The sequence below is a fragment of the Podarcis melisellensis genome, assembly GCF_964234715.1.
Source record: "Podarcis melisellensis genome assembly, chromosome: 5".
In the NCBI taxonomy this organism is placed as follows: domain Eukaryota; kingdom Metazoa; phylum Chordata; class Lepidosauria; order Squamata; family Lacertidae; genus Podarcis; species Podarcis melisellensis.
Window position 1 is genome coordinate 80,212,949 of NC_138537.1, and position 22,895 is coordinate 80,235,843.

The 22,895-nt window shown below is 46.6% G+C and overlaps 1 protein-coding gene across 6 annotated transcripts in view; it reads left to right on the forward strand.

Annotated features, from left to right (window-relative positions):
• LOC309371141 (homeobox protein ANF-1-like) overlaps positions 1-22,895 on the forward strand; it is a gene marked incomplete at its 3' end in the record, with an annotated part of 80,003 nt that overhangs the window by 40,523 nt on the left and 16,585 nt on the right. For 2 of the 6 annotated variants that reach the window (XM_081913798.1, XM_081913799.1), the window contains one exon: positions 5,782-5,976. The exons of 2 other annotated variants lie outside the window; for them this stretch is intronic. In XM_081913798.1, the coding sequence (XP_081769924.1) occupies positions 5,782-5,976 (195 nt within the window). Of the gene's footprint in view, positions 1-5,781; positions 6,095-22,895 lie in introns of those variants that run through there. 2 more of the 6 variants (XR_014168828.1, XM_081913801.1) reach the window with 2 other exon arrangements.

Genomic DNA, 22,895 nt, shown 5'->3' on the forward strand with positions numbered 1-22,895 from the left:
GCCGCAGACATTCCTAGTGTTTTTCAGGAACAGCAGTCACAGCACAGCTCAACAGAGGACAGCGCGTGTTCTGGCTCGGAGGGGGAGCAGCCGGATCCTCCAAGTGCTCAGCCGGTGGCCAGCGCTGGTTCACCAACAGGTGAGGCACAAGGAGGTAAAAGGAAGGCTAAGAAGAAGCATACGCCTGCCAAGAGGAAACGGAGCAAGCAATCGGAGACGGAGGACGACTCAGGTACGTCTTCTTCAGAGTCAGATTCGGCGGATCAGATGGATGGGTACTGGGGTTTAGGCGAGAGCAATCATGGGATTCCCCTTTGGGCACACGAAAGGAGGGCCAACTCCCACAGAAAAACTTTTAAAGGGGTGCTGGACTGGAAGGATGGGGCGTTGGTCGAGGACGTTAAAGTTTCCACCAACCAGCCAACAGATTTCATAGTGGGGAACCATTTGTCCCAAAAGAAGAGGAATAAGATCCTCAACGGGGACTACGTAGATATCTTCACCCTTCTCCCCCCGGCCAAGCTAACGGGAAAGGGCGAAAAGAGGCGCTCCTATGGTAAAAAGAGGTACAGAACGCCCAGGGCAGAGCGCACCTTTGAAAATTGGCTAGATGGGTACCAAGTTTTTATGGGAGTTGTTTGCGCCGCTTACCCACGGAGGGCGATGGATTTAGTGGCCTACCTGTCACACGTGAGAACAGCGTACTCTCTCGCCGGAGAAAACGCAGCCTTAATGTATGACGAGAATTTTCGCAGGAATGCATCTCTCCTGCCGGCCACCCGTTGGGACCTGACTGACCCTAACTACTGGGGCTTGGACGTCAATCCCTATATAGTAAAGAAAAGTCAGGACACGGCCAAGAATGGTAAGATCGAAGCAAAAAGGCGCCGCGAGTGCTGGGAGTTCAATCGGGGTGTCTGTTCTCGCCCCTATTGTAAGTATTCCCACGAGTGCAAGCGGTGTTGGGGCAACCACCCCGCCACCGCGTGCTTTAAGAATAAGCAGCAGCCCTTTCGGGGGCAGGGGGTACTTCCACAACAACGCTAGAGGTGCCCCCGGTCCTGCTCAGCAAGGTCCCAGTAGCCGCCAGTAATCACAAGCTTTCGTTGGCCTATGCCCCTATCTGTCTACAGCCCCTGAAAACCCTACTAGATCTTTATCCTGACCAAAAAGCTGCACAGTACCTTTGGGAGGGTTTCTCCAAAGGATTTAGAATCCCCGTGACAGTTCCCCCTACCCCCAGGGAGCCGGAAAATCAAAAGTCAGTTAGGGAAAGGCCGGATATAGCCAGGAAAAAGATAGAGAAAGAAATTAAAGCTCGTAGGGTGGCCGGCCCCTTCTCCGCACCTCCATTCGAAGGGCTTCACGTGTCCCCACTGGGCATCGTCCCGAAAAAGACCCCGGGGGAATTTCGGTTGATCCATAACCTATCTTACTCGAAAGGGGGCTCTGTTAACGATGCTATTCCCCAGGAATTTTGCACGGTCAAATATGCCTCTTTTGACCATGCAGTTAAGATGATTCGGCAATTCGGGAGGGGTGCGCTACTAGCGAAATGTGATATCGAGTCTGCGTTTCGACTTCTCCCGGTCCACCCAGCTGACTACCGCTGGTTGGGCTTCAAATTTCAAGGGGAATATTTCGTCGACAAAGCAATGCCTATGGGCTGCTCCGTGGCCTGCGCGGCATTCGAGTCATTTAGTACCTTTCTTGAATGGGCCCTCTGCTTTAGATCAAGGTCCGTGGGCGTGTCCCATTACTTCGATGACTTTATCCTGGTGTCCGACAGTGCACAGGGCTGCTCCGCCCTCCTGGACGCCTTCACAGCCTTGTCAGAGGAACTCGGGGTTCCCCTGGCAGCCGAAAAAACGGAGGGTCCAACAACTTCCTTGGTTTATTTAGGCATCGAATTGGATACAGTAGCGCAGACGTCTCGGCTTCCTGTGGAGAAGCTGTTCGCTCTTAAGGCGCTGATTCAGCAGCTTCTGCCCCTAAAGAAAATCACACTGAGGCAAATCCAGTCTTTGCTGGGTCACCTAAACTTCGCTTGTAGAGTGGTGGCGCCAGGTCGCCCCTTCTGCAGCCGGTTAGCTAGATTGGCCGCAGGACTGAGGGCTCCCCAACATAGAGTCAGGCTATCTAAAGAAGTTAAGGCGGACATGGGCATGTGGCTGCAATTCCTCGATAGGTACAACGGCATATCACTATGGCAGGATTCCATGTCCTTAACAGCCGATTTTCAAGTTCAATCAGACGCCGCTGGCTCGCTGGGCTTTGGGGTGTATTTCCGGGGGCAGTGGTGCGCCAAAAGGTGGCCCCCTGAGTGGCAGGGCCAGCCCATCACCCGGGACCTCACTTTCTTGGAATTTTTCCCCATCGTAGTAGCGGTACATCTTTGGTCTGATCAGTTCCGCAATCACAGGGTTTGCTTCAATACGGATAATCAAGCAGTAGTTGTGGTTCTCTCTAAACAGTCAGCCTGTTCCACCAGGGTTGGGAACCTTCTGCGAGCTTTTGTCCTTCTATGTTTAGAGCACAACATATACTTCTCTGCCAAATTCGTACCCGGCATTAACAATGACATCGTGGATGCTTTGTCTCGCTTTCAGATGGAACGCTTCCGCTTGTTAGCGCCGGATGCCGAGTAATCATCGATGCCTTTCCCGGAGCATCTCTGGAGCATTGGGAGCAAGAAGTGTTGAAAGGTTTAATCGGTGCCGTGGCCCCTTCCACAATGAGATCATACCAGAAGGCCTGGGCCAACTTCTTAAAATTCCGCAACAGCAGGCCCAGCTCAGGGCCTTATTCCATTCCCTCAACGAGGGAGGTTCTCCGCTACTTGGCTCACCTGAGGGATTTGGGAAGGGCCCCTAAAAACCCTTAACATTCAGTCCGCAGGGATTTCATACTTTTGTAAGGCTCTATTTGCTAAAGACCCATGTTCAGCCTTTATCGTCCGTAAGACTCTTGAGGGCTGGCGTCGGCAGCACCCTCCCAGCTTAGACAGGAGGAGGCCCATGACGTTTGATGCTCTGACCCAGATTCACAAGAAGCTACGCTCTATATGCTGGTCAAAATATGAGGCGCGCCTGTTCTCTGCCGCCTATGCGCATTGGGGAGCTAGTTTGTGAGCGTGAGTTGGCTCATTCTCAGAGAGGTTTACTATTAAGTGATCTGTCCCTGTCCGAGTCCGAGCTGATTGTCCAGGTGCGGAGTTCTAAGACGGACCAGCTCGGTAAGGGCGCTCTCCTACGGCTATCGGCCGTGCAGGGTAGCGGCCCCTGTCCAGTAAGAGACACTCGGCGCTTTCTTTATCTGAGACCCAAGGCCCCCGGCCCATTTCTTGTACATGCGGACGGGTCACTCTTGTCCAGACACCAGTTCACGCGCGTGCTGCGTGCGGCATTTGCTGCGTGCGGGTTTCCAGCGGAGGAATTTTCAGCCCACTCCTTCCGCATCGGGGCCGCCACCACCGCAGTTCATTTAGGGCTGTCCACGGAGAGGATCAAGGACTTGGGGAGGTGGAAATCTGATGCATATAAAGCTTATGTGAGAAAGAACCTATGACTTGCCGGGGTAGTCCTGACCTTGCCTTTTCCGTTTATTTTCCTTTCAGAAGCCAAGAAAGTGCGCATCTGGTTGGTGGGCCACAGTATAGTTTACTGGGCCAAGAACCGTGCTGTGAGTTCCCGAATGGGGCATAATTTGAGCCTGCCTTCAAATATTGAGTTGACTTGGATTGCGCGTAGAGGGATGCGCTGGAGTGAATTCAAACCGACAGTGTTTGCGAGGGTTGCTGTTGAGGGGCCTCCCGACACTCTGATAATCCAACTGGGGGAAAATGACTTGGCATACCGCAAGGCTATCGATTTGAGATGGAACATTTTCGATGATTTGGGGCATTTGAAGGCGGTTTACCCAAAAATTACCATCTTGTGGTCCTCGTTGCTGGAGAGGAGGATCTGGAGGGATTCTGTGAGCCCCGCGGGAATCAACAAGGCTAGAAAGGTCTTGGAGCGGGCTGTGGAGCGTAGAGTGGCGGACCTGGGTGGGTGTGTCATAGGGCACCCTGGCATTCAGTTCAGCAATGAGGCCCTCTACAGATGGGATGGCGTGCATCTGTCAGATGCAGGAAACGACATGTGGTTGGGGGACATCAGTGCAGGGATTAGGGGTTGGTTGCGGGTTTGAAGGTATTGGCGGCGAGCTTTGCTCGTGTGGCGGTTAGGCAATGGCATGGGGCAATGTTAGACAAATGGAGGGGGGAAGAAAGCGCCATCACCTTCCCCCAATGTGAAGGGGTAGTCCGGTAGAGGACTCCGGGGGGGGCATGGCCTTGTCCGAAGCCTTGTGAGGTAGGGCCCCCGGCACGCCCCCAAGCGGTGACGCCCGTGGGATCCTAGTTGGCGTACTTCAACAGGACTCCCACAGTTGTGTTCAACCCTTCCCGGTCACCATGCCGGGTAGTCGATAGGAGCCAATGCCTAAGGCCAATACCTTCAATTTCCGTAATCAATAAAGTTGTGGCCTTTTATGCCCATTAACCTTACATCATTGTGTCCGTGTCCTTATTTCATTGGGGAGGTAACTTGCCACGCAAAGCCCTTTCCGCCCCTTGCAGCGGAGAGGGTGTTGTGGGCAGGATCCTCCCACATTCGCGGGGGCTTCCCTTGCCCCCGCGAGACTTGGGGGAATCCCCGGGCGTGTCTGCACTCAGCCCGCGAATCGGCGGGCGGGGGAGGCGCGGCTCGGGCTATTTAGGGCCAGGCACGCCCAGGGACCGCCCTCTTTTCCCCCTCGCCCAGCTGAGGAGCGGTTTTCCCATCCCACCCACCCTTAGATTAGGCAGGCTTGGCGTTGCTATGGACTTCGGTTGATCGCCGCAAGGGGCCTGGTAGGAATTTTTCCAAGTTGGCGCAATTTCCGGCCTTTTGGTTTTTTCGCCTACCTCGTAGCAATCGTCACAACGTTCTCGGTATTGGCGGTTAGGCATTGGCATGGGGCAATGTTAGACAAATGGAGGGGGGAAGGAAGCGCCATCACCTTCCCCCAATGTGAAGGGGTAGTCCGGTAGAGGACTCCGGGGGGGCGTGGCCTTGTCCGAAGCCTTGTGAGGTAGGGCCCCCGGCACGCCCCCAAGCGGTGACACCCGTGGGATCCTAGTTGGCGTACTTCAACAGGACTCCCGCGGTTGTGTTCAACCCTTCCCGGTCACCATGCCGGGTAGTCGATAGGAGCCAATGCCTAAGGCCAATACCTTCAATTTCCGTAATCAATAAAGTTGTGGCCTTTTATGCCCATTAACCTTACATCATTGTGTCCATGTCCTTATTTCATTGGGGAGGTAACTTGCCACGCAAATCCTGGTTCCTGATTAAGGCTTCCTTTTCCTTCCCACTCAAATTATTTGAACAGTAAAAACTCTTAACAGACCTGGTTTCAACCTAATTTGAGGATAAAACCATCTGTTTTTCTAGGCTGCCTTTACAGCCTGATCCACCTGACTGAACTCCCAAGGGAGTGTGCATAGGATATTCCTATTAGGATGGCAGCATTCAGCACCTTGCATTGAGAGACCAAATGTGCAGCATTCAGCTGGAACTACAGTTAAGCAACATTGCTTTCCTAGCCAATGTCCCGCAAGTCCCTAGTTCTCCCACACTGAAAAAATTACACCACACAAGGCACAAATATTCGGTGGTCCTCTGAGCTAGAAAGTGAAATTATGACCTATCCATTTGGAAATAATGGGCATTTTGTTCTCTCCTTTCTTTTGTTCAGACCTGGTTTCAGAACAGAAGAGCGAGAACAAAGGTGACTGGTTCCAAAATAATGATCAGGAACCGAGCTACAGCTCCTTATAGCCGCTGTGACAGAAGAAGAAGTCCATTAAACAGCCCAGGGAGCAGCCCAAAAAGCAGCCATGCAGCTTCCATTATCCCAAAAGCTTTTGTTCAGACCTGGTTTCAGAACTGAAGAGCGAGAAGAAAGATGACTGGGTCCAAAACAATGATCAGGAACCAAGCTACAACTCCTAATAGCCGCCCTGACAGAAGAGGTCCAAGCACTCCGAGAAGCAGTGCAAGAAGTCCGACGCAGCAACATTACCAGCCACGCAGCTTCCATTATCCCGAAAGCTATGAAGGAGCAGGGTTCTGGCAGCCACCTCTCAGCACCACGCAACTAGGAGAGCCCGTCTATGCAGCACAGCAGCAGAACTCCCAGGAATTGAACCCGGTTCATTACCAGCCAGCTACTGTTAGTGGAACTGGGCTTTGTGAGACTTCCAAGGCAAGCAACTGCCCAGTTCCATATTATGATGCAGAGATGATGAGGCAGCCTCCACCATCGGCTGGTAACTTCTGTACTCCATCAAGCAGTAAAACTCCCTGGTCTGCAATGGGGAACAGTCATGCAATGGGGAACACTTATGCAACGGCGAATTATCCAGCTGCAAATCCTGTGCAAATGTTGCTTGAAGATTACCAAAATGGGCAGCAAAGCAATATCTTCCCTTCTCCCGACGCCTTCTAGGGTTACTCATCCATATAAATACATTTTAAAGTTTTTCAATAAAGTTTGTTATTTTAATGCCTTTGTCTGGGAACATCATCTGGCTTTCCTTTTACTGAAGCATTCTCTTCCCTTTGCCCAAGCAAGCTAAAAGCACTTGTATACTGAAATAAAAAAAAAAGCTGAACAATTTGCCACTTCTTCAAATAATGACCAAAGTCAAAATCTGGGGTTAGAACAATTGGGTAAATGTTTCAAAATGTTCCAATTTTGCTTTTGTTTTTGTTGGGTTGATGTGGGTTAAATGTTTAGTTGGGGTTGGTGGTTACTTTAATTTGGGTATAAGTTCATTATTGTTATTATTTTTATAATTTTTTATTATTACTATTGGTTTCTTGGTTTGCTATTTGTTTTGTTGTTAAATGTTTGATGCATTGTGTTGTAAGCACAATGTATTTTGTACTTTTTGCAGAAAACAATAAAGCATATATGGATATAGATATATACGTGTGTTTTTGTGCATGTGATTCTATGGGGATGGATTTTTCTGAGCCCTGCCTGCCTGCCATGCTACATAATGCACTTCCTTTTTGAAGTGTTGCCTGAATACAGAAAGGGGTTGGTTCTGCCGGATCCCCTCTCTGCTTTTACGTGCAACTTAAAATCATAAGATGTAAGTAAGATGGCGGCGCGCATAGACGCTGCGGCTCAGTGCTCTCCCTTTGTTTTTCAGCGTTTTGTTTTGTTTTTATTATTTTTACTTGTTCTGAGTATGTCTGGCCGGGCAAGAAAGATTTACAGCAGGCAGGAACTTCTGAAGGTCGGGTTACAGTGTGAACAAGCTGTAAGAGCTGATTATTTTCGCCCAGATAACGTTCCTGTGGGAGTAGCCAGGCCACCGGGCTCTCCATGGATTACTATGCCTCCAGGGAGGAGGCGAAGGCGGCGTAGAGACAGGAGGCAAAGGCGGGGTTGTCGGGCCGGCGTCCTGGTAAGATTGCAGAGGAGTCCATCTAAACCACCACTCCCTAGCATATTCCTTGCTAATGTGAGATCTCTTGCCAACAAGATGGATGAATTGAGGCTGCAGGCAGCAAAGAACAGCCTTGTAAAAGATTGCTGCGTTTTATTTGTCATTGAGACATGGCTTCAACCGTCCATACCAGACACAGCTATTCAGTTGGAAGGCTGTGCGGTACATCGTCATGACCGAGGCATGGACTTCGGAAAAACCAAAGGAGGGGGGCTGTGTGTATATGTGAACAAATGCTGGTCCAATAATTCTAAGACTGTGGGCAGCCACTGTTCACCGGATTTGGAATATGTGGCTGTTAAATGTAGACCAGCCTATCTCCCTAGGGAGTTCACAGCTGTTATGCTAACTGGTGTGTACGTGCCACCAGATGCCAATGCCAACTTGGCTTTGGGATGCCTGCAGAGCCTTATCAGCAGCCAGCAAGACAAGTATCCTGAAGCTGTGCACATCATTGCGGGAGACTTCAACCATGTTGAACTTAAAACAGTGCTCCCAACGCTCTATCAGCATGTGAAATGTCCCACAAGAGGGGACAAGACACTGGATAAAGTTTATTCGAATGTAAATCACGGCTATAGGGCTTTACAGCTGCCACATTTGGGCCAGTCCGACCATATGTCTCTGTTCCTGGTACCAGCATATATTCCACTCAGGAAACGGGCTCCCACAATATCAAGGACTGTTAAAATCTGGCCTGAAGGTGCTATTCACCAGCTGCAGGACTGTTTTGAGAGAACCAATTGGGATATTTTCGATCGTTCAGACCTGGAGGAGCACACGGCGGCAGTTCTGTGCTATATCAATCACTGCACAGACACTGTCACAGTAAATAAATCCATCCGGTTTTACCCCAATCAGAAACCCTGGATGAATAGAGAGGTCCAGTGCCTGTTGCGGGAAAGGAACAGGGCTTTCAGGTCGGGCGAGGTGCAGCTTTATAGTGTGGCAAGAGCAAACTTGAAGAGCGGTATTCGACGGGCAAAACTGGATTATAGGCAGAGGATTGAGGATAATTTAAGGAGCAACAACACAAGACAGATGTGGCAGGGGATTCAGCATATTACCAACTACAAACCTAACCTTGGTGCTGTCGACGGTGACCCTTTGCTGGCGGAGGAGCTTAACCTCTTCTTTGCTCGCTTCGAGAAGGAGCCACCTGAGACGCCGGTATTACAGCCACCAGCCCATAGGGGCCCCTCATTCACTGTAGAGGAGCATGAGGTGAGACAGGTATTGAGGATGGTGAATCCGAGGAAGGCTGCTGGACCTGATGGCATCACTGGAAAGGTGTTGAAGGGCTGTGCGGATCAGCTGGCGAGGGTCTTTACTAAGATCTTCAACAAGTCCTTACACCAGTCTATTGTCCCACCCTGCTTGAAGTCGTCAACTATTGTTCCTCTGCCCAAAAAACCCACAATCAGTAGTTTGAACGACTACAGACCAGTTGCACTGACTCCAATCATCATGAAGTGTTTTGAGAAACTGGTGCGCCGTCACATTATTTCCTGTCTTCCATCAACTTTTGACAACTACCAGTTTGCATACAGGGCAAATAGATCCACAGAAGACGCTATCACCACCACTCTCCATGCTGCTCTGTCCCATCTGGAGCAGCCGGGGAGTTATGTGAGGCTGCTGTTTGTGGATTTTAGCTCTGCTTTTAACACTATCCTCCCCCATAGACTGGTGTCCAAGCTAGAGGCGATTGGACTCTCCAACTCCACCTGTCTCTGGGTTTTGGATTTTTTGTCAGAACGTTCTCAGAGGGTTAGAGTAGGGTCACATATGTCCACAGCCCTTAGCCTTAACACCGGCTCACCACAGGGTTGTGTGTTGAGTCCCCTGCTCTATACTCTCTATACGTATGACTGTACAGCCATCTATTCCAGCAACAAAATCATCAAGTTTGCTGATGACACTACGGTGGTGGGGCTCATTTCAGGAGGGGATGAGTCCGCCTATCGGGACGAGGTGGAGCGGCTTTGTGTTTGGTGTGGAGAGAACAATCTGGCTCTTAATACGGCTAAGACCAAGGAATTGGTGGTGGATTACAGGGAAAAAAAGGCGGACATTCAGCCCTTGTATATCAACGGGGAACGGGTGGAGAGGGTGGCGGAATTCAGGTTTTTGGGAGTGACTATCGATCAGGGCATGACTTGGAGCGCAAATACCACTGCTCTGGTGAAGAAGGCCCAGCAGAGAATTTATTTCCTCAGACTTTTAAAGAAGAACAATCTGAGTGAGAGACTGCTGGTGTCCTTCTACCGAGGCTCCATAGAGAGCATTCTCACATACTGTATTTGTGCTTGGTTCTCCAGTTGTACAGCTAGGGAGAGGAAGGTGCTCCAGAAGGTCATAACCACAGCCCAAAGGATTATTGGTCATCCTCTCCCATCTTTGGAAGAACTGTACGGTTCCCGTTGTCTTAGGAAAGCAAACAACATCCTGCAGGATTCATCTCACCCGGGATACAGTCTGTTTGCACTACTGCCTTCTGGCAGGAGATATAGAAACATCAAGTCAAGGACAAATAGACTGAAAAATAGTTTCTACCCAAGAGCTGTGGCCTTTTTGAATGCTGTAACTCGATAGTGTGACCTGGGAGTTTGATGGGTGTGGGTGCGGCTGGAATGTGGTTTGTTTGGTTGTTGTTGTTGTTTTGCTTTTGTTGTTTTTAAGGGATGGCATCCAATTTCGTTGCACTTGTGAAATGTTGCACTTGTGTAATGACAATAAAGAATCTATCTATCTATCTAACTTCCACGAAGGAAGAGTTCACCCAAACCAAAATCCACAGTATCTTGATGATGTGACTCAGACATGGGTTAAATACTGGACTTCCGGAGGCGGCGCAAAACGGCAATGGCGGTCCTCTTTACTCAGTGAAGAGGGGCTCCGCGAAAAAGGGTCCTCCGCTACGGCGAAGCGGAGACCCATCCAGATAAACCGCAGGCAGAGCGAGCCTGTGGCCGTGGGACTCGGCGGGTGCCAGAAGCCCCCCCAGAAGCGAGGAAGGGACCTCGTAAGAGGCTCCGGATCGTGAACGGGGGAGCGGCGCTGTGAGTTCATCGCTCTTTTCGCGGAAGTGAAGCCGCGCTGCTGTTGCTGATGAGCGCCGACCTTTCTTCTTGAAAAACATCGAGATTGGCTGCAATCTACCCGTGAGTAAGGGGTACCAAAGAACTGATTAAGGATTAACTTAAATTTGTCTATTTCGGCTGAAAACGGGAGGCGAGTAACAGGAAGTCCGCCTTCCGGTCCTGCTAATCAGAGCAAAGCAAAGAACCCGATGCGGGCTGAAGCGTTAAAAAGAGACTTTGAAAGAAGTAAGAAGGGGCATTAATAGACTGTGTGTTTCTAGAAATCGAAAAAGAGTGAAGAAATAAATGTTTTGGTTCAGTGTGCTAGAGAATCCTCCTCCTATTGTGAAGAGATGTGGAATTGAAGGGGATAACCGAGTTATTGGACTGCCAGTGTTGCAAATGAGTACTGTCAGGCTGCTGAAACTTTTCTCTTAACATAAACTGTTGCATTGATGGATACACTATCGCTTTAATACTGTCATCGAAACCTCTCCGTTACCTTGTGGCACTAATTTGAAACAGAACTTTCTGAAATCCTCCTTTCTGAACTTGGGGATTTCAGTTGAAATAGGAGCTTTGATGGTGGAAAAGAAACTTTCTTTCCTTTGAAAACCCCCCCTAGTGGATTTGCGGAGGCATAGTGGTCTGGGAACTGTATCTTATTGGGATTTTTTTGTGGTTTAATTGTTTATACTCTGGACTTGCCTTTCTCATGGATTGAAAGACTATTTGACCTTGAACAGCAGCTGGGGAATGAGTGGCCCAGCGAAAACAAGAGCAGCTAAAGCTAAGGAAGCTTTAGCTGAGGAAGCTAAAGAAAAGAAAAAAGATAAGAGAGCTGGGCAGCTTGTCCAAACAACCTTGATTCATCATCGTAGATCCTCGGTGCCAACTGTGTTGACGGCGCAGGAGGAAGAAGTTGAAACGCCTGCTACAGAAGAAATGGCAGCTGGAGGAACTGATCCAGTCTTGAAACAAATTTTGGAACAATTGGCACTTTTGAATAAGAAGGTGGACGATCAGTCATCTAAAATTGATAGAGCTACATCTACTATCAGCAAGTTAACAGATCAGGTTTCGCAGCACACTCAGGCTATTGAGAAACTGCAAGGAGCCACGGCGGAGAACTACAAATTAGCTGCGGAAGCCAATCAAAAAGCTGAGCAAGCGTGCAAGAAGGTGGAAGAGATCAAAGGGGAAGTAAGACCTCTGAAAAGACAGGTAGGAGAACAGCAAGCCTACCTGTCAATGGTGGAACTGAAAAGTAAGGAATGTAATCTTAGGCTGAGGGCTGTCCCAGAGTTGGAACAGGGCAACCTAGAGAAATTCTTGACGGAGCTGTTTTCTAAATTTTGGGGGGTTGAAGAAGATAAAGATTTCAAGATTGTGACGGCCTTCAGACTGGGAAGATCGGTTAAGAAAGATAAGTCCAGAGACTGTTTGGTTTGTTTGAGAACAAGAGAGGAAAGAGACAAGATATTAGGCCAACACTTTAAAAAATCCCTGGAAGTCGAAGGCAAAAGGGCAGAAATTTATAGAGACATTCCTAAATATTTGTTGGACCTTAGAGCCACATACGCAGACTTGGCCAAATTGTTAAGATACAACGCAATCCCTTATAGGTGGGAATTTCCTCAAGGTCTGTCATTCACCTATAAAGGAAAGAAGGTAAGAATTAAAACACCAGAAGACCACCAGAAGTTCCTACACGACAACGAGGAGGACCTCCAAAAGAGAGCCGCAGATTCCTGGCCTCCACCACCGGGATTACCACCAGGATCCATACCATCTGGAGGCGGCCCGGCACCACAGCTTCCGGAAAAGGACGACAAATTAGATACCCAACTGTGATACCCAAGAAGTAGACCGGGATGTCTCTACAGCTTCTTAGTTGGAATATAAATGGCGGGAATTCTCCAGAAAAACGCAGAAAAGTATTTCATATTTTGAAAAAAGAACAATTGGACATTATTTGCCTGCAAGAAACACATGTGACAAGACTCCATAGAAAAGTGCTAATCAATAAAAGGTTAGGCCAAGAATTTATTTCGTCGGATAAAGTTAAGAAAAGAGGAGTGGTGATTTATGCAAAGGAGAACTTGTCCCCAAAATTTGTATTTAAAGACGAACAGGGCAGAATTTTGGCAATTGAAATCCAGACACAAGGAGAAAAGTTTTTAATTCTAGGAATCTACGCCCCAAATGATGGAAAATCGGAATTTTTTAAGAAGCTGCACGAGATTATGCTGGACTATTTGGACTATAACAACATTATCATGTTGGGAGATATGAACGGTGTCGCCTCAGTGAATATGGATAAGTCACAAAGTGCTAATATAACGAAAGATGGCAGACTTCCAAAAACCTTTTTTGAAATGACTGACAATTTGGATTTGATCGACATATGGAGGACCAAGAACCCTCTAGGGAAAGAAGGAACTTTCTTTTCTGAGGCCCATATGACATGGACGCGAATCGACCAAATATGGATAACTAGAGGGCTGGCACCTAAGACCAGAAAAGTGGAAATCTGCCCAAAAACCTGCTCCGACCACAACGCTTTGAGAATGGAATTGAGACTAAATACAACCGGATCGTTCAGATGGAGAATGAATGACGCCTTGTTAAGAGATCAGGAGATTGTTAAGAAGGCCCAAAAAGTTTTAAAGGACTATTTTGAAATAAACTTAAAGACAAATGTGGAAAAAAGAATAATCTGGGACGCAAGCAAAGCAGTGATAAGAGGGTTTCTAATACAACAGAACACGATTAAAAAAAGACTCTGGAATGAAAAGAAGGAGAAGATCTTGGAGAAAATAAGAGAAGGAGAGAGAAAACTGAGATCCAGGCCTAAATCAAAGGAAGTATTGAGAGAAGTGAAGTTTTTCCAGGCACAATATTCGAAACTGATAAATCAAGAGGTGGAATGGAAAATTAAACAAATGAAACAAAGATCCTTTGAATCTGCAAACAAATGTGGAAAATTGTTAGCCTGGCAGCTGAAAAAGAGACAAAAACTTAACACAGTTACAAATCTAGAGATTGAAGGGAGAATGGTTCAGAAACCCGATGAAATTAGAAGGTCCTTTCAGAGATATTTCAAAGAACTCTATTCTCAAAGGCCACAAAAAAGCTCAGAGGTGGACCAATTTGTTATAACTAATGGATTACAAAAAATACCCCAGGAAATGAGAGCAACCCTGAACTGTAATATTACAACCCAAGAAATTGAATGCGCCATTCAGAACCTTCAACTGGGCAAATCTCCGGGACCTGATGGGCTTACTTCCAAATATTATAAGGTACTGAAGGACTCATTGACACAACCATTGCTGGAAGTTTGCAACCAGATTATGGAGGGGAGGAAGGCACCGGAAACGTGGAAAGAAGCCTTCATCACGTTGATCCCAAAACTAGAATCTGAAAAAACTCAACTTAAAAACTACCGTCCTATCTCACTCCTAAATGTGGATTACAAAATTTTTGCAGACATTTTGGCAAGTAGGTTTAAGAAAGTCTTAAATGAAGTGATTCATAAGGACCAAGCAGGCTTTCTCCCTGGTAGGCATTTATTTGACAACACAAGAAACATCATTGACATTTTGGAGTTTTTACAGATTAATTCAAACACAAGAGCGGTGTTGATTTTTATTGATGCGGAGAAGGCCTTTGACAACATTTCTTGGCTGTTTATGAAGAAAAATTTGGAAAGGATGGGAGTAGGGCGGGGGTTTGAAAATGGAATAGAAGCAATTTATTCAGAACAAAAAGCCAAATTGATAGTAAACAACGTGGTGACAGAGGAGTTCAAAATTGAAAAAGGGACACGACAGGGGTGCCCTCTATCTCCTCTGTTGTTTATTTCAGTCCTGGAGGTGCTACTGAACATGATTAGAAATGACCGGTTGACACAGGGAATTGTGGTCGGAGAGAAACAATATAAACTGAAAGCTTTCGCAGATGACTTGGTATTAACATTACAGGAGCCAGCCTCTAGTACTAAAAGAGCGTTAGAATTAATTTCTGATTTTGGTCGGGTGGCGGGATTCAAGCTGAATAAACAAAAAACTAAAGTTTTAGCAAAAAACTTGACAACTACTGAAATAGAGGAGTTCAGAAAAGAAACAGAACTAAATGTGGTTAAAAAAGTAAAGTACCTAGGGGTGCACTTGACCTCCAAAAATTTGAATTTATTTAAGGACAACTATGAGAAATGTTGGTCAGAGATAAAAAGAGATCTGGAAACATGGTCAAGATTAAAACTTTCCTTGCTGGGCAGAATAGCTGCTATAAAGATGAATGTATTGCCGAAAATGCTATTTTTGTTTCAGTCCCTCCAGATCGTGGATAAGGTGGAATGTTTTGGAAAATGGCAGAGGGATTTATCTAAATTTGTCTGGCAGGGCAAAAAGCCCCGAATAAAGTTTAAAATACTAACAGATGCGAAAGAAAGAGGGGGGTTTGCCCTGCCGGACTTGAGGTTATATTACGAAGCTGCAGCCCTCTGCTGGTTGAAGGATTGGATCCTATTGGAGAACACCGATGTCCTTGACCTGGAGGGATTTGATAATGCTTTTGGGTGGCATGCATATTTGTGGTATGACAAGGTTAAAGTTCATAAATTGTTCAAAAACCATATTGTCAGAAGGGCAATTTTCATGGTCTGGTCAAAATATAAAGACTTATTGGAGAGTAAAACTCCGAGGTGGCTCTCACCGATGGAGGCCAAAGCACGTAAAAGACTCAATATGGAGGCCCACTGGCCTAAATATTGGGAAATAATTGAAAAAATTGGAGATAAATGGAGGTTACAGAGTATGGAAAAGTTAAAAAACAAGGTGCGAGATTGGTTGCATTATGCTCAAATCCAGGAAGTTTTTAAAGCAGATAAAAAAGTGGGTTTTCAGGAGGAAAAATCGAAACTAGAAACAGAGTTGCTTGAGCCAAAATCTAAGCTAATTTCGAGAATGTATAACTTGCTGCTTAAATGGAACACACAGGATGAGATTGTCAAATCCTCTATGATAAAGTGGGCACAGGATTTGGGGCACAACATTATGTTCGAAGACTGGGAAAGGTTATGGAACACCGGAATGAAATTCACGGCATGTACTGCCTTGAAGGAAAACATTATGAAAATGATATACCGGTGGTACATGACCCCAGTCAAGCTTGCAAAGATATATCACCTGTCCGATAATAAATGTTGGAAATGTAAGGAAGAGGAAGGTACATTTTTACACCTCTGGTGGACCTGCCCGAAAGTGAAGACCTTCTGGGAAATGATACATAATGAACTAAAAAAGGTGCTGAGATTCACCTTACCTAAGAAACCGGAGGCCTTCCTTCTGGGCATGGTGGACCAGAGGATGGTCAAGAAAGATAGAACTTTCTTTATGTACGCTACTACGGCAGCGAGGATCTTGTTGGCAAAGCACTGGAAGACACAAAATCTACCCACATTGGAAGAATGGCAGACGCAGCTGATGGACTATATGGAGTTGGCTGAAATGACTGGCAGAATTCGAGACTCGGGAGAAGAAGAAACGGAGGAAGTTTGGAAAAATTTTAAGGACTATTTGAAAAAGCATTATAAGTTGTATGAATGTTAAAAAATGCTCCTTTCTAGGAAGGTATAGCTTCAGTATCGGCAAATTTCTGAATTGATAAATAAGACACTATAAGACAGAAGTGAGGTAATGAAATATTTTTATTGTGTGGAAATTAAAAATTAATGCAATTGTATTGAAATGTTTATATCAGATAACACGATAAAATGGAAGATATATTGTTATGTATAAAACAAGTTAACAAATTGCTGAGGTTTTGGTTACACAGGGAATGCAGTGCTCGGGAGATGGGGGGAGTCCATTGGATTCATGGAAGTATGTATTTGAAAGTGGAAATTTGTTTATTAAAAACCTAATAAAATATTTATAAAAAAAAAAAGACATGGGTTAAATCCTGGAATTCACAGTGTTAAATGAGGCTGCTATTGGAGAGTATTGGGAATGCCTTACAAGATTCCAATCTGTTTATAATGCTACACATTATCACTTCATCATTCAGTATTTCCTTTTGTCCCTAATCTTAAACCAAGCTAATCCTTGCTGAGCTTCTGACAACCAGACAAGGGACCAATTCTGCTTATGCGGTTCAGGGTTTGCTTTCCCTCTGCTTTCCACCCAAATGGTGCTGAAACCGGGTTTCAATTCCACGAGCTTATTTCTCTATTTATATCCCACCCAGGGGCGCCCACTTGAATAGAAGATTGGGGGTGGGGAGGCCAGGTAAGCCCTGCCCTGCTCGATTGCCATTAGAAGATTGGGGGGGCAAGGGACCTGGGGGCAAGAGTTGGCTCCTAGGACCCCACCTTTTCCCCTGGGACATTGAGGCGGCCCACCTCCTTCTTCCCTCTCAGCCCCCGACACCCCCGCGAGGGAGACCAGCCTGAGAGGCGGCGACTGGCTTGCGCCCGAGTGAGCTTTGGGGCTGGTAGTAGGGTGTGTGTGTGTGCGCGCAGGGATTTGCACCCTGATACGCCGCCAAATATATACATGCCTGAGGGAATATGGCGCCGCCGCGCCCTGTGGTGGCGCCTGGGGAGCGGCTACCAGCTAACTCTGAAGGGCTTCCCTCTCGACACTGTCTTCCCTTATTACTTTCCCGCAGCACCAGCGCTATAACTAAAGTCTTGCTGGGACAACGGGGGGGGGGAGGGGTGTCCTTCCCGCTCCTCTTTCTGGTCCCAACGGCCGCCCATCCCCCACTCCCTCTCACTTCGCCGCTTAGAATCCAGGTTGGCGCCGCGCGCCGTTTCCCGCCCAAACCGCCCCTGCGCATGCGCCCCTGCCTGTCCTGCCTGGGCGCCCTTTGGCCACAGCTTCCCCTGCGGAGTCACACCGGCCGCCCTCCTCCTCCTCCCTGGTCTCCCCGCTTCTCCCGCCCTCCCCTCGGTCTCCTCTCCGCTCCCTCTCAACACAATGACCCCACCCCCACCCCACCCCGCAGGGGGGACCCACCCAGGAGGCGAGATAAGCGCATTAGCATGTCTGGCCTCTGAGGAAGGCTGCCCCTTCTCGCCTTCCAGGCTGCTCCTGTCATTCCTCCATCCTTCTGCTCCCCAGGGCCTTCTCGGCTGCGGCTCCAATCTGGTGGGACGCTCTGTCACAAGAGACTAGAGCCCTGCAGGACTTGACATCTTTCCGCAGGGCCTGCAAGACAGAGCTGTTCCACCAGGCCTTTGGTCAGGGCGCAGCCTGACTCCCTCCTCTGGCAATCTGCACAGAATTTTGCTTAACGGTTGCCATCAATTTGATTTTAATTAATTTTATAATGGAATGTTTTTAAAATGTGGGATTATTTGATTGTTGTTAGCCGTCCTGAGCCCGGCTTCGGCTGGGGAGGGCGGGATATAAATAAAATTTATTATTACTGTTATTATTATTATTATCCACAGAGCTGCAGCCTGGGATCAACAGGTCTCTAGAAACAAGCAGTTTTGTGTCTGTGTAGCCCAGAAGCCCAAATTCTGAACATAATTATTGGCATGATATTTGAGAGAAGAGGGCGGGGGATAAGTAGTTCCCCACATGGCTTGTCTTCCCTCAGGAGTGCTGACTCCTAGGGGCTGGACCCCTTTGAGCCCCTCACAATATTTGTTAGTGAGGTGTTGGGCCCCCTCAATGTTTGGACGCTCCTCACAGCTCCCAGTCCAATGCATTCCTCAAGTGGGGCAGGTGAAAGACAAGGTAGAGGAGCAAATGGCTGGGAACAGTTGCAAATGCCCTGTCTTATACTGTATTGAGAAATTATAACATCTCCTGCCTAGCGGGCAAAGTGAGAGGGAACATTCCTACAGGTGAGTCCCTTCAGCTCATTCATCATCATGTAGAAGGCTTGGGGGAGAAATTGGCAGCCCAGGAGATGTGTTCCATGTTCTCCCTCCAGAAAGGATACATGTTCCCCCCCAGTTCTCATCCCATCCCTTCCTTCCCTGGGCTGAATAGTACACTGGAAGCTCAGCAGGACTTAGATCTGGCTGTTTTATTAGTTAAGAGACATGCACATTGACAGCAGAATGCAGATAATGAATTTATACTTTTTTAAAGGAAGGATGGATGCATACCAGCAAGGAAAGAACAGCCTAGCTCAACCTGGATTTAAACAGCTCATTCTCTCATTCAGGGATGCTTCAGCTGCTCTCCCTCTTATATCATTCCCCTCTTACTCCGACTAGAGAACTAGTCTTTTGCAGGACTGTGTCTTCAATTGCACTTAAGTATACGTATACTTAAAAACAACAATAAACAGTCAAGGAAGAAATCTTTCTCATTTGTGGGTGTTGCATTGCATCAACAGCATGTCCCATTGCATCAACAGCTGAAGACATTTTAATCTTTTTGCTCTGATGAATGTAAAAAAAAAAAATTCTCTAAGAATCAGGCCACTGCATGTAGCAACTTGCATGCTCATGCCAAGTTGTAATCCCTCTCAAAATTACACCTTCATATTCTGATGCAATGATAATCCTATTATCTGATTTCTTCATTTCCTCTTAGTTAAACGCAGATCTTCTGGGAACAAATTCAGATAGCTCCAGCAGATTGCTCCACTCTGCAACATGCTGCTCAGGTAAAGAAAATGGCCACACAGATGCAACATTGCAACAGGCAGCTCTTTCAAAACTTCAAGACCCACTATTGGTCTCGTCTGCTCAAACAGCTGGAGACTGTTTCCACATGCAAGGGAAGTCCCTAACTCACCAAGGGTTTGAGACCCATCAGCTACCCTCCCCTGGTTCAGCTAGCCAGTCAAAGCCATTCCCAGGGTGTTGCTGCTGTCGCATGCTGACAGCTTCTAGGAGCCACAGGTGAAGCTGAGTGCAGGGGGGGGGGAACCAAAGGAGAGCAACCTATCCTAGAAGGAGCATGATGTGTCCTCCACCAGAGGTACTACCCTCCTCTAACACTCCACACACGAGTAAATAACCACTTAATAAGTTTATTCCAAAATTTCATTGTAGGTTATTAATTCCTGTTGGCAGGTGAAATAGATTTAGTAATCATTAATATTAAGTAAGTAATCAACCAAGTCACATTAGGCTAAAGCACAGAGCCTTATTTTTTTAAAAAGAAAGGCTGCATGTTTCCCTCTGCTACCACTACAGCATAGAATGAAGTTGAGGTTGGTTGGGCTCAGCAACAACAAGCCTTCTCATAGAAAGTCAAGTAGCAACTAATTACTATGCATGTCCTCCCAGGGAATATGTAATTTACATTCATGTACATACATTCTGAAAATAGAATGAAGTTGAGGTTGGTTGGGCTCAGCAACAACAAGCCTTCTCATAGAAAGTCAAGTAGCAACTAATTACTGTGCATGTCCTCCCAGGGAATATGTAATTTACATTCATGTACATACATTCTGAAAATAGAATGAAGTTGAGGTTGGTTGGGCTCAGCAACAACAAGCCTTATAATATAATAATAAGAATTTATTATTTATACCCTGCCCATCTGGCTGAGTTTCCCCAGCCACTCTGGGCGGCTCCCAATCAGTGTTAAAAACAGTACAGCATTACATATTAAAAACTTCCCTGAACAGGGCTGCCTTAAGATGTCTTCTGAATGTCAGGTAATTCTTTATCTCATAGAAAGTCAAATAGCAACTAATTACTATGCATGTCCTCCCAGGGAATGTGTAATTTACATTCATGTACATACGTTCTGAAAATATACGCATGGGGAAACAGTTGTGAGTAATTTATTTAAATTTAAACTTCCCCTGTGCTTTAAATTGCAGTAATAGCAATATACTTAAAATGTGCAAAGCATCGCGTAACATTATGAGAAACAAATCCAGATGGCCCAAGCATGCAAGCCCCATCCACATACACTTCTGGACTGCAGACACACCATACATTTAATGGTCCTTTAAAACAATCCTGGGACCCATAAGGGGGCCAGGAATTGTAGCTCCGTGAGGGGATAAATGGCTGTTTCTAGCATTCTTTGGCTGAGACAATGTGCTTACCCCTGCTTTTCAGAGGGAGGCAGCTGCCAGATCAGCAGAGCTTGGCACTTGTGATATTCTGGCACCAGGTCCCCCCCCCCCACTCCTCTCCATCACTGCAGCCCTTTTTCTGGCTTCTCTGGAAAATGTGGCATGCAGGAAGCCAGCACTTTTGATTCCTTTCATGTGCTAGAAAATGCTGAGGACAAAATGTGACAGACGCGACGGCACTTTTTCCTCTCATGCCGTTGAGCCCGCTCTCACTTAGATAAATTGTCCCCACCTCACTGAACAACCCTTTACCTGAAGGTTTCTTTCCCTTTTCCCTAAAAAATTCTAGCCCCAGAGTATCCTGTGGAGGACCTTTGTGAAGGGGTAACTAGTAAGTTGGAGTCTCAGACAGGTTTTCTTTAAATAAACAATAAATATTTATTTAAGGCAAGATAGTATATAACACAAATGGATTCAACTTAGGTTAGTTCAGAAATACAGTGCGATTTCACTTTAAATTTGTCCTCAGTTGTTTTTGCATTATTGGTTTGGTTCAGTTTGGTTCTTTTTTCTGGTGATACTTTATTTCAGTTATCCACCCCCTTTAGCAATCCTGCTTATGAGGTACTTTAAGTAATACAGTGGCACCTCTGGTTACAAACTTAACTCGTTCCGGAGGTCCATTCTAATAATAATAATAATAATAATAATAATAATAATAATAATAATTATTATTATTATTATTATTATTATTATTATTATTATTATTATTTATACCCCGCCCATCTGGCTGGGCTTCCCCAGCCATCTGGGCGGCTTCCAAAAAAATATTAAAATACTGTAATACTTCAAACATTAAAAGCTTCCCTAAACAGGGCTGCCTTCAGATGTAGACCACAGGGCTCTCCACACCCCCTCCCTTCACTGGGTCTGGGAGTTTCATCCATTTCCTTAGAAGAGTCTATCTCTCCCCTCCAGACTAGATTTGAGTCCCAAGAAGGCTGTTCCTTTCCAGCTCCTACTTCTCCTGGCTCAACCTCTGCCTCCCAGTAAGATTCTGGTCTATTCCTCCTTCAAGACACCACACTCTGTCCTTCACAATACACTCAGAGTGGAAGTTGTTTTTTCCTGAGCCAACTCTTTCTCCCATTCACTCTTTATACCTCCAGCCTGTCTCCTAACCTGTCTCCCTACCTATCTCCCACCCTCTCCAACCACAATTCCAACCCACTTCAACCAACCCTCTCAAACTAACTGTCTCTCCAAAACCTCTCCTTTTAAACTCTCCCTCCTGGAACCATGGCCAATCAGAGGATGCCATTCATTAACAATTTGCAGGCAGGGAAATAAAAACAAAAAAAACAAAAAACACTTGTTGATCCAACCTGTCCAGCAAAAGCAACCTTTTTGACACATAAAACCTGGCCCATTTTTTGTTTTATAAAAGAAGCGAAGGAAGGCAAACCAGAAGCAAGTGTTGAATGGTTTCTTTAAATATAAGGCTCATTATTGTTTCACAAGATGTGTATGTCTTTAAGGGCCAGAGCAAATAACATGACCTAGTTTTACAGCTGTGAAGCAATTTAGCAGGTGCTGTTAATGTTAATTAAGCTGTTATGTTAAGCTGTTATGTTAATTAAACACGTAGCTCTCTCAATACCCTGATGGATGGGTCATGCATATTGATATATTGTAATTTAGTGTAAAAGGAGTTTTTGTTTTTGTTATTAAAACCTAGCAAAAGTCACTTTTGCGTTTCTTGAAATGTGTGGTCTCCCCAGCACGCCTTCTGCAGCGCAACTAATCTGCAGAATAGCCAACAGCAAGAGGGGTCAAGCACTGGGCACTGGAAAGGGCAAGAAGAGCAGACAATCAGCACATTAGGGATGGGGACTCAGTGAGTGTGCAAACTCCAGAAAGGCGAATGAGTGGTGGTGATTTTGTGTGAATGAGGTGCGCATGGCACTACTGCACCACCACGGGCAGGTCAGCTGGTAGCGCATGGGACTCTTAATCTCAGGGTCGTGGGTCCAAGCCCCACGCTGGGCAAAAGATTCCTGCTCTGCGGGTGGGCGGGCTGGATGATCATCAGGGTCCCTTCCAACTGTACGATTCTACGATCCCCCCTCTTGTCTCGCTTGTCACTGTGCTGAATTGTGGCACAATGGGTCAGTGCCCTGTTAACCAGAAGTCGAGCCCACGCAGGGACGGCTTTCGGCGGGATTCCTACACTGCAGGCGGGGTTGGACTAGATGACC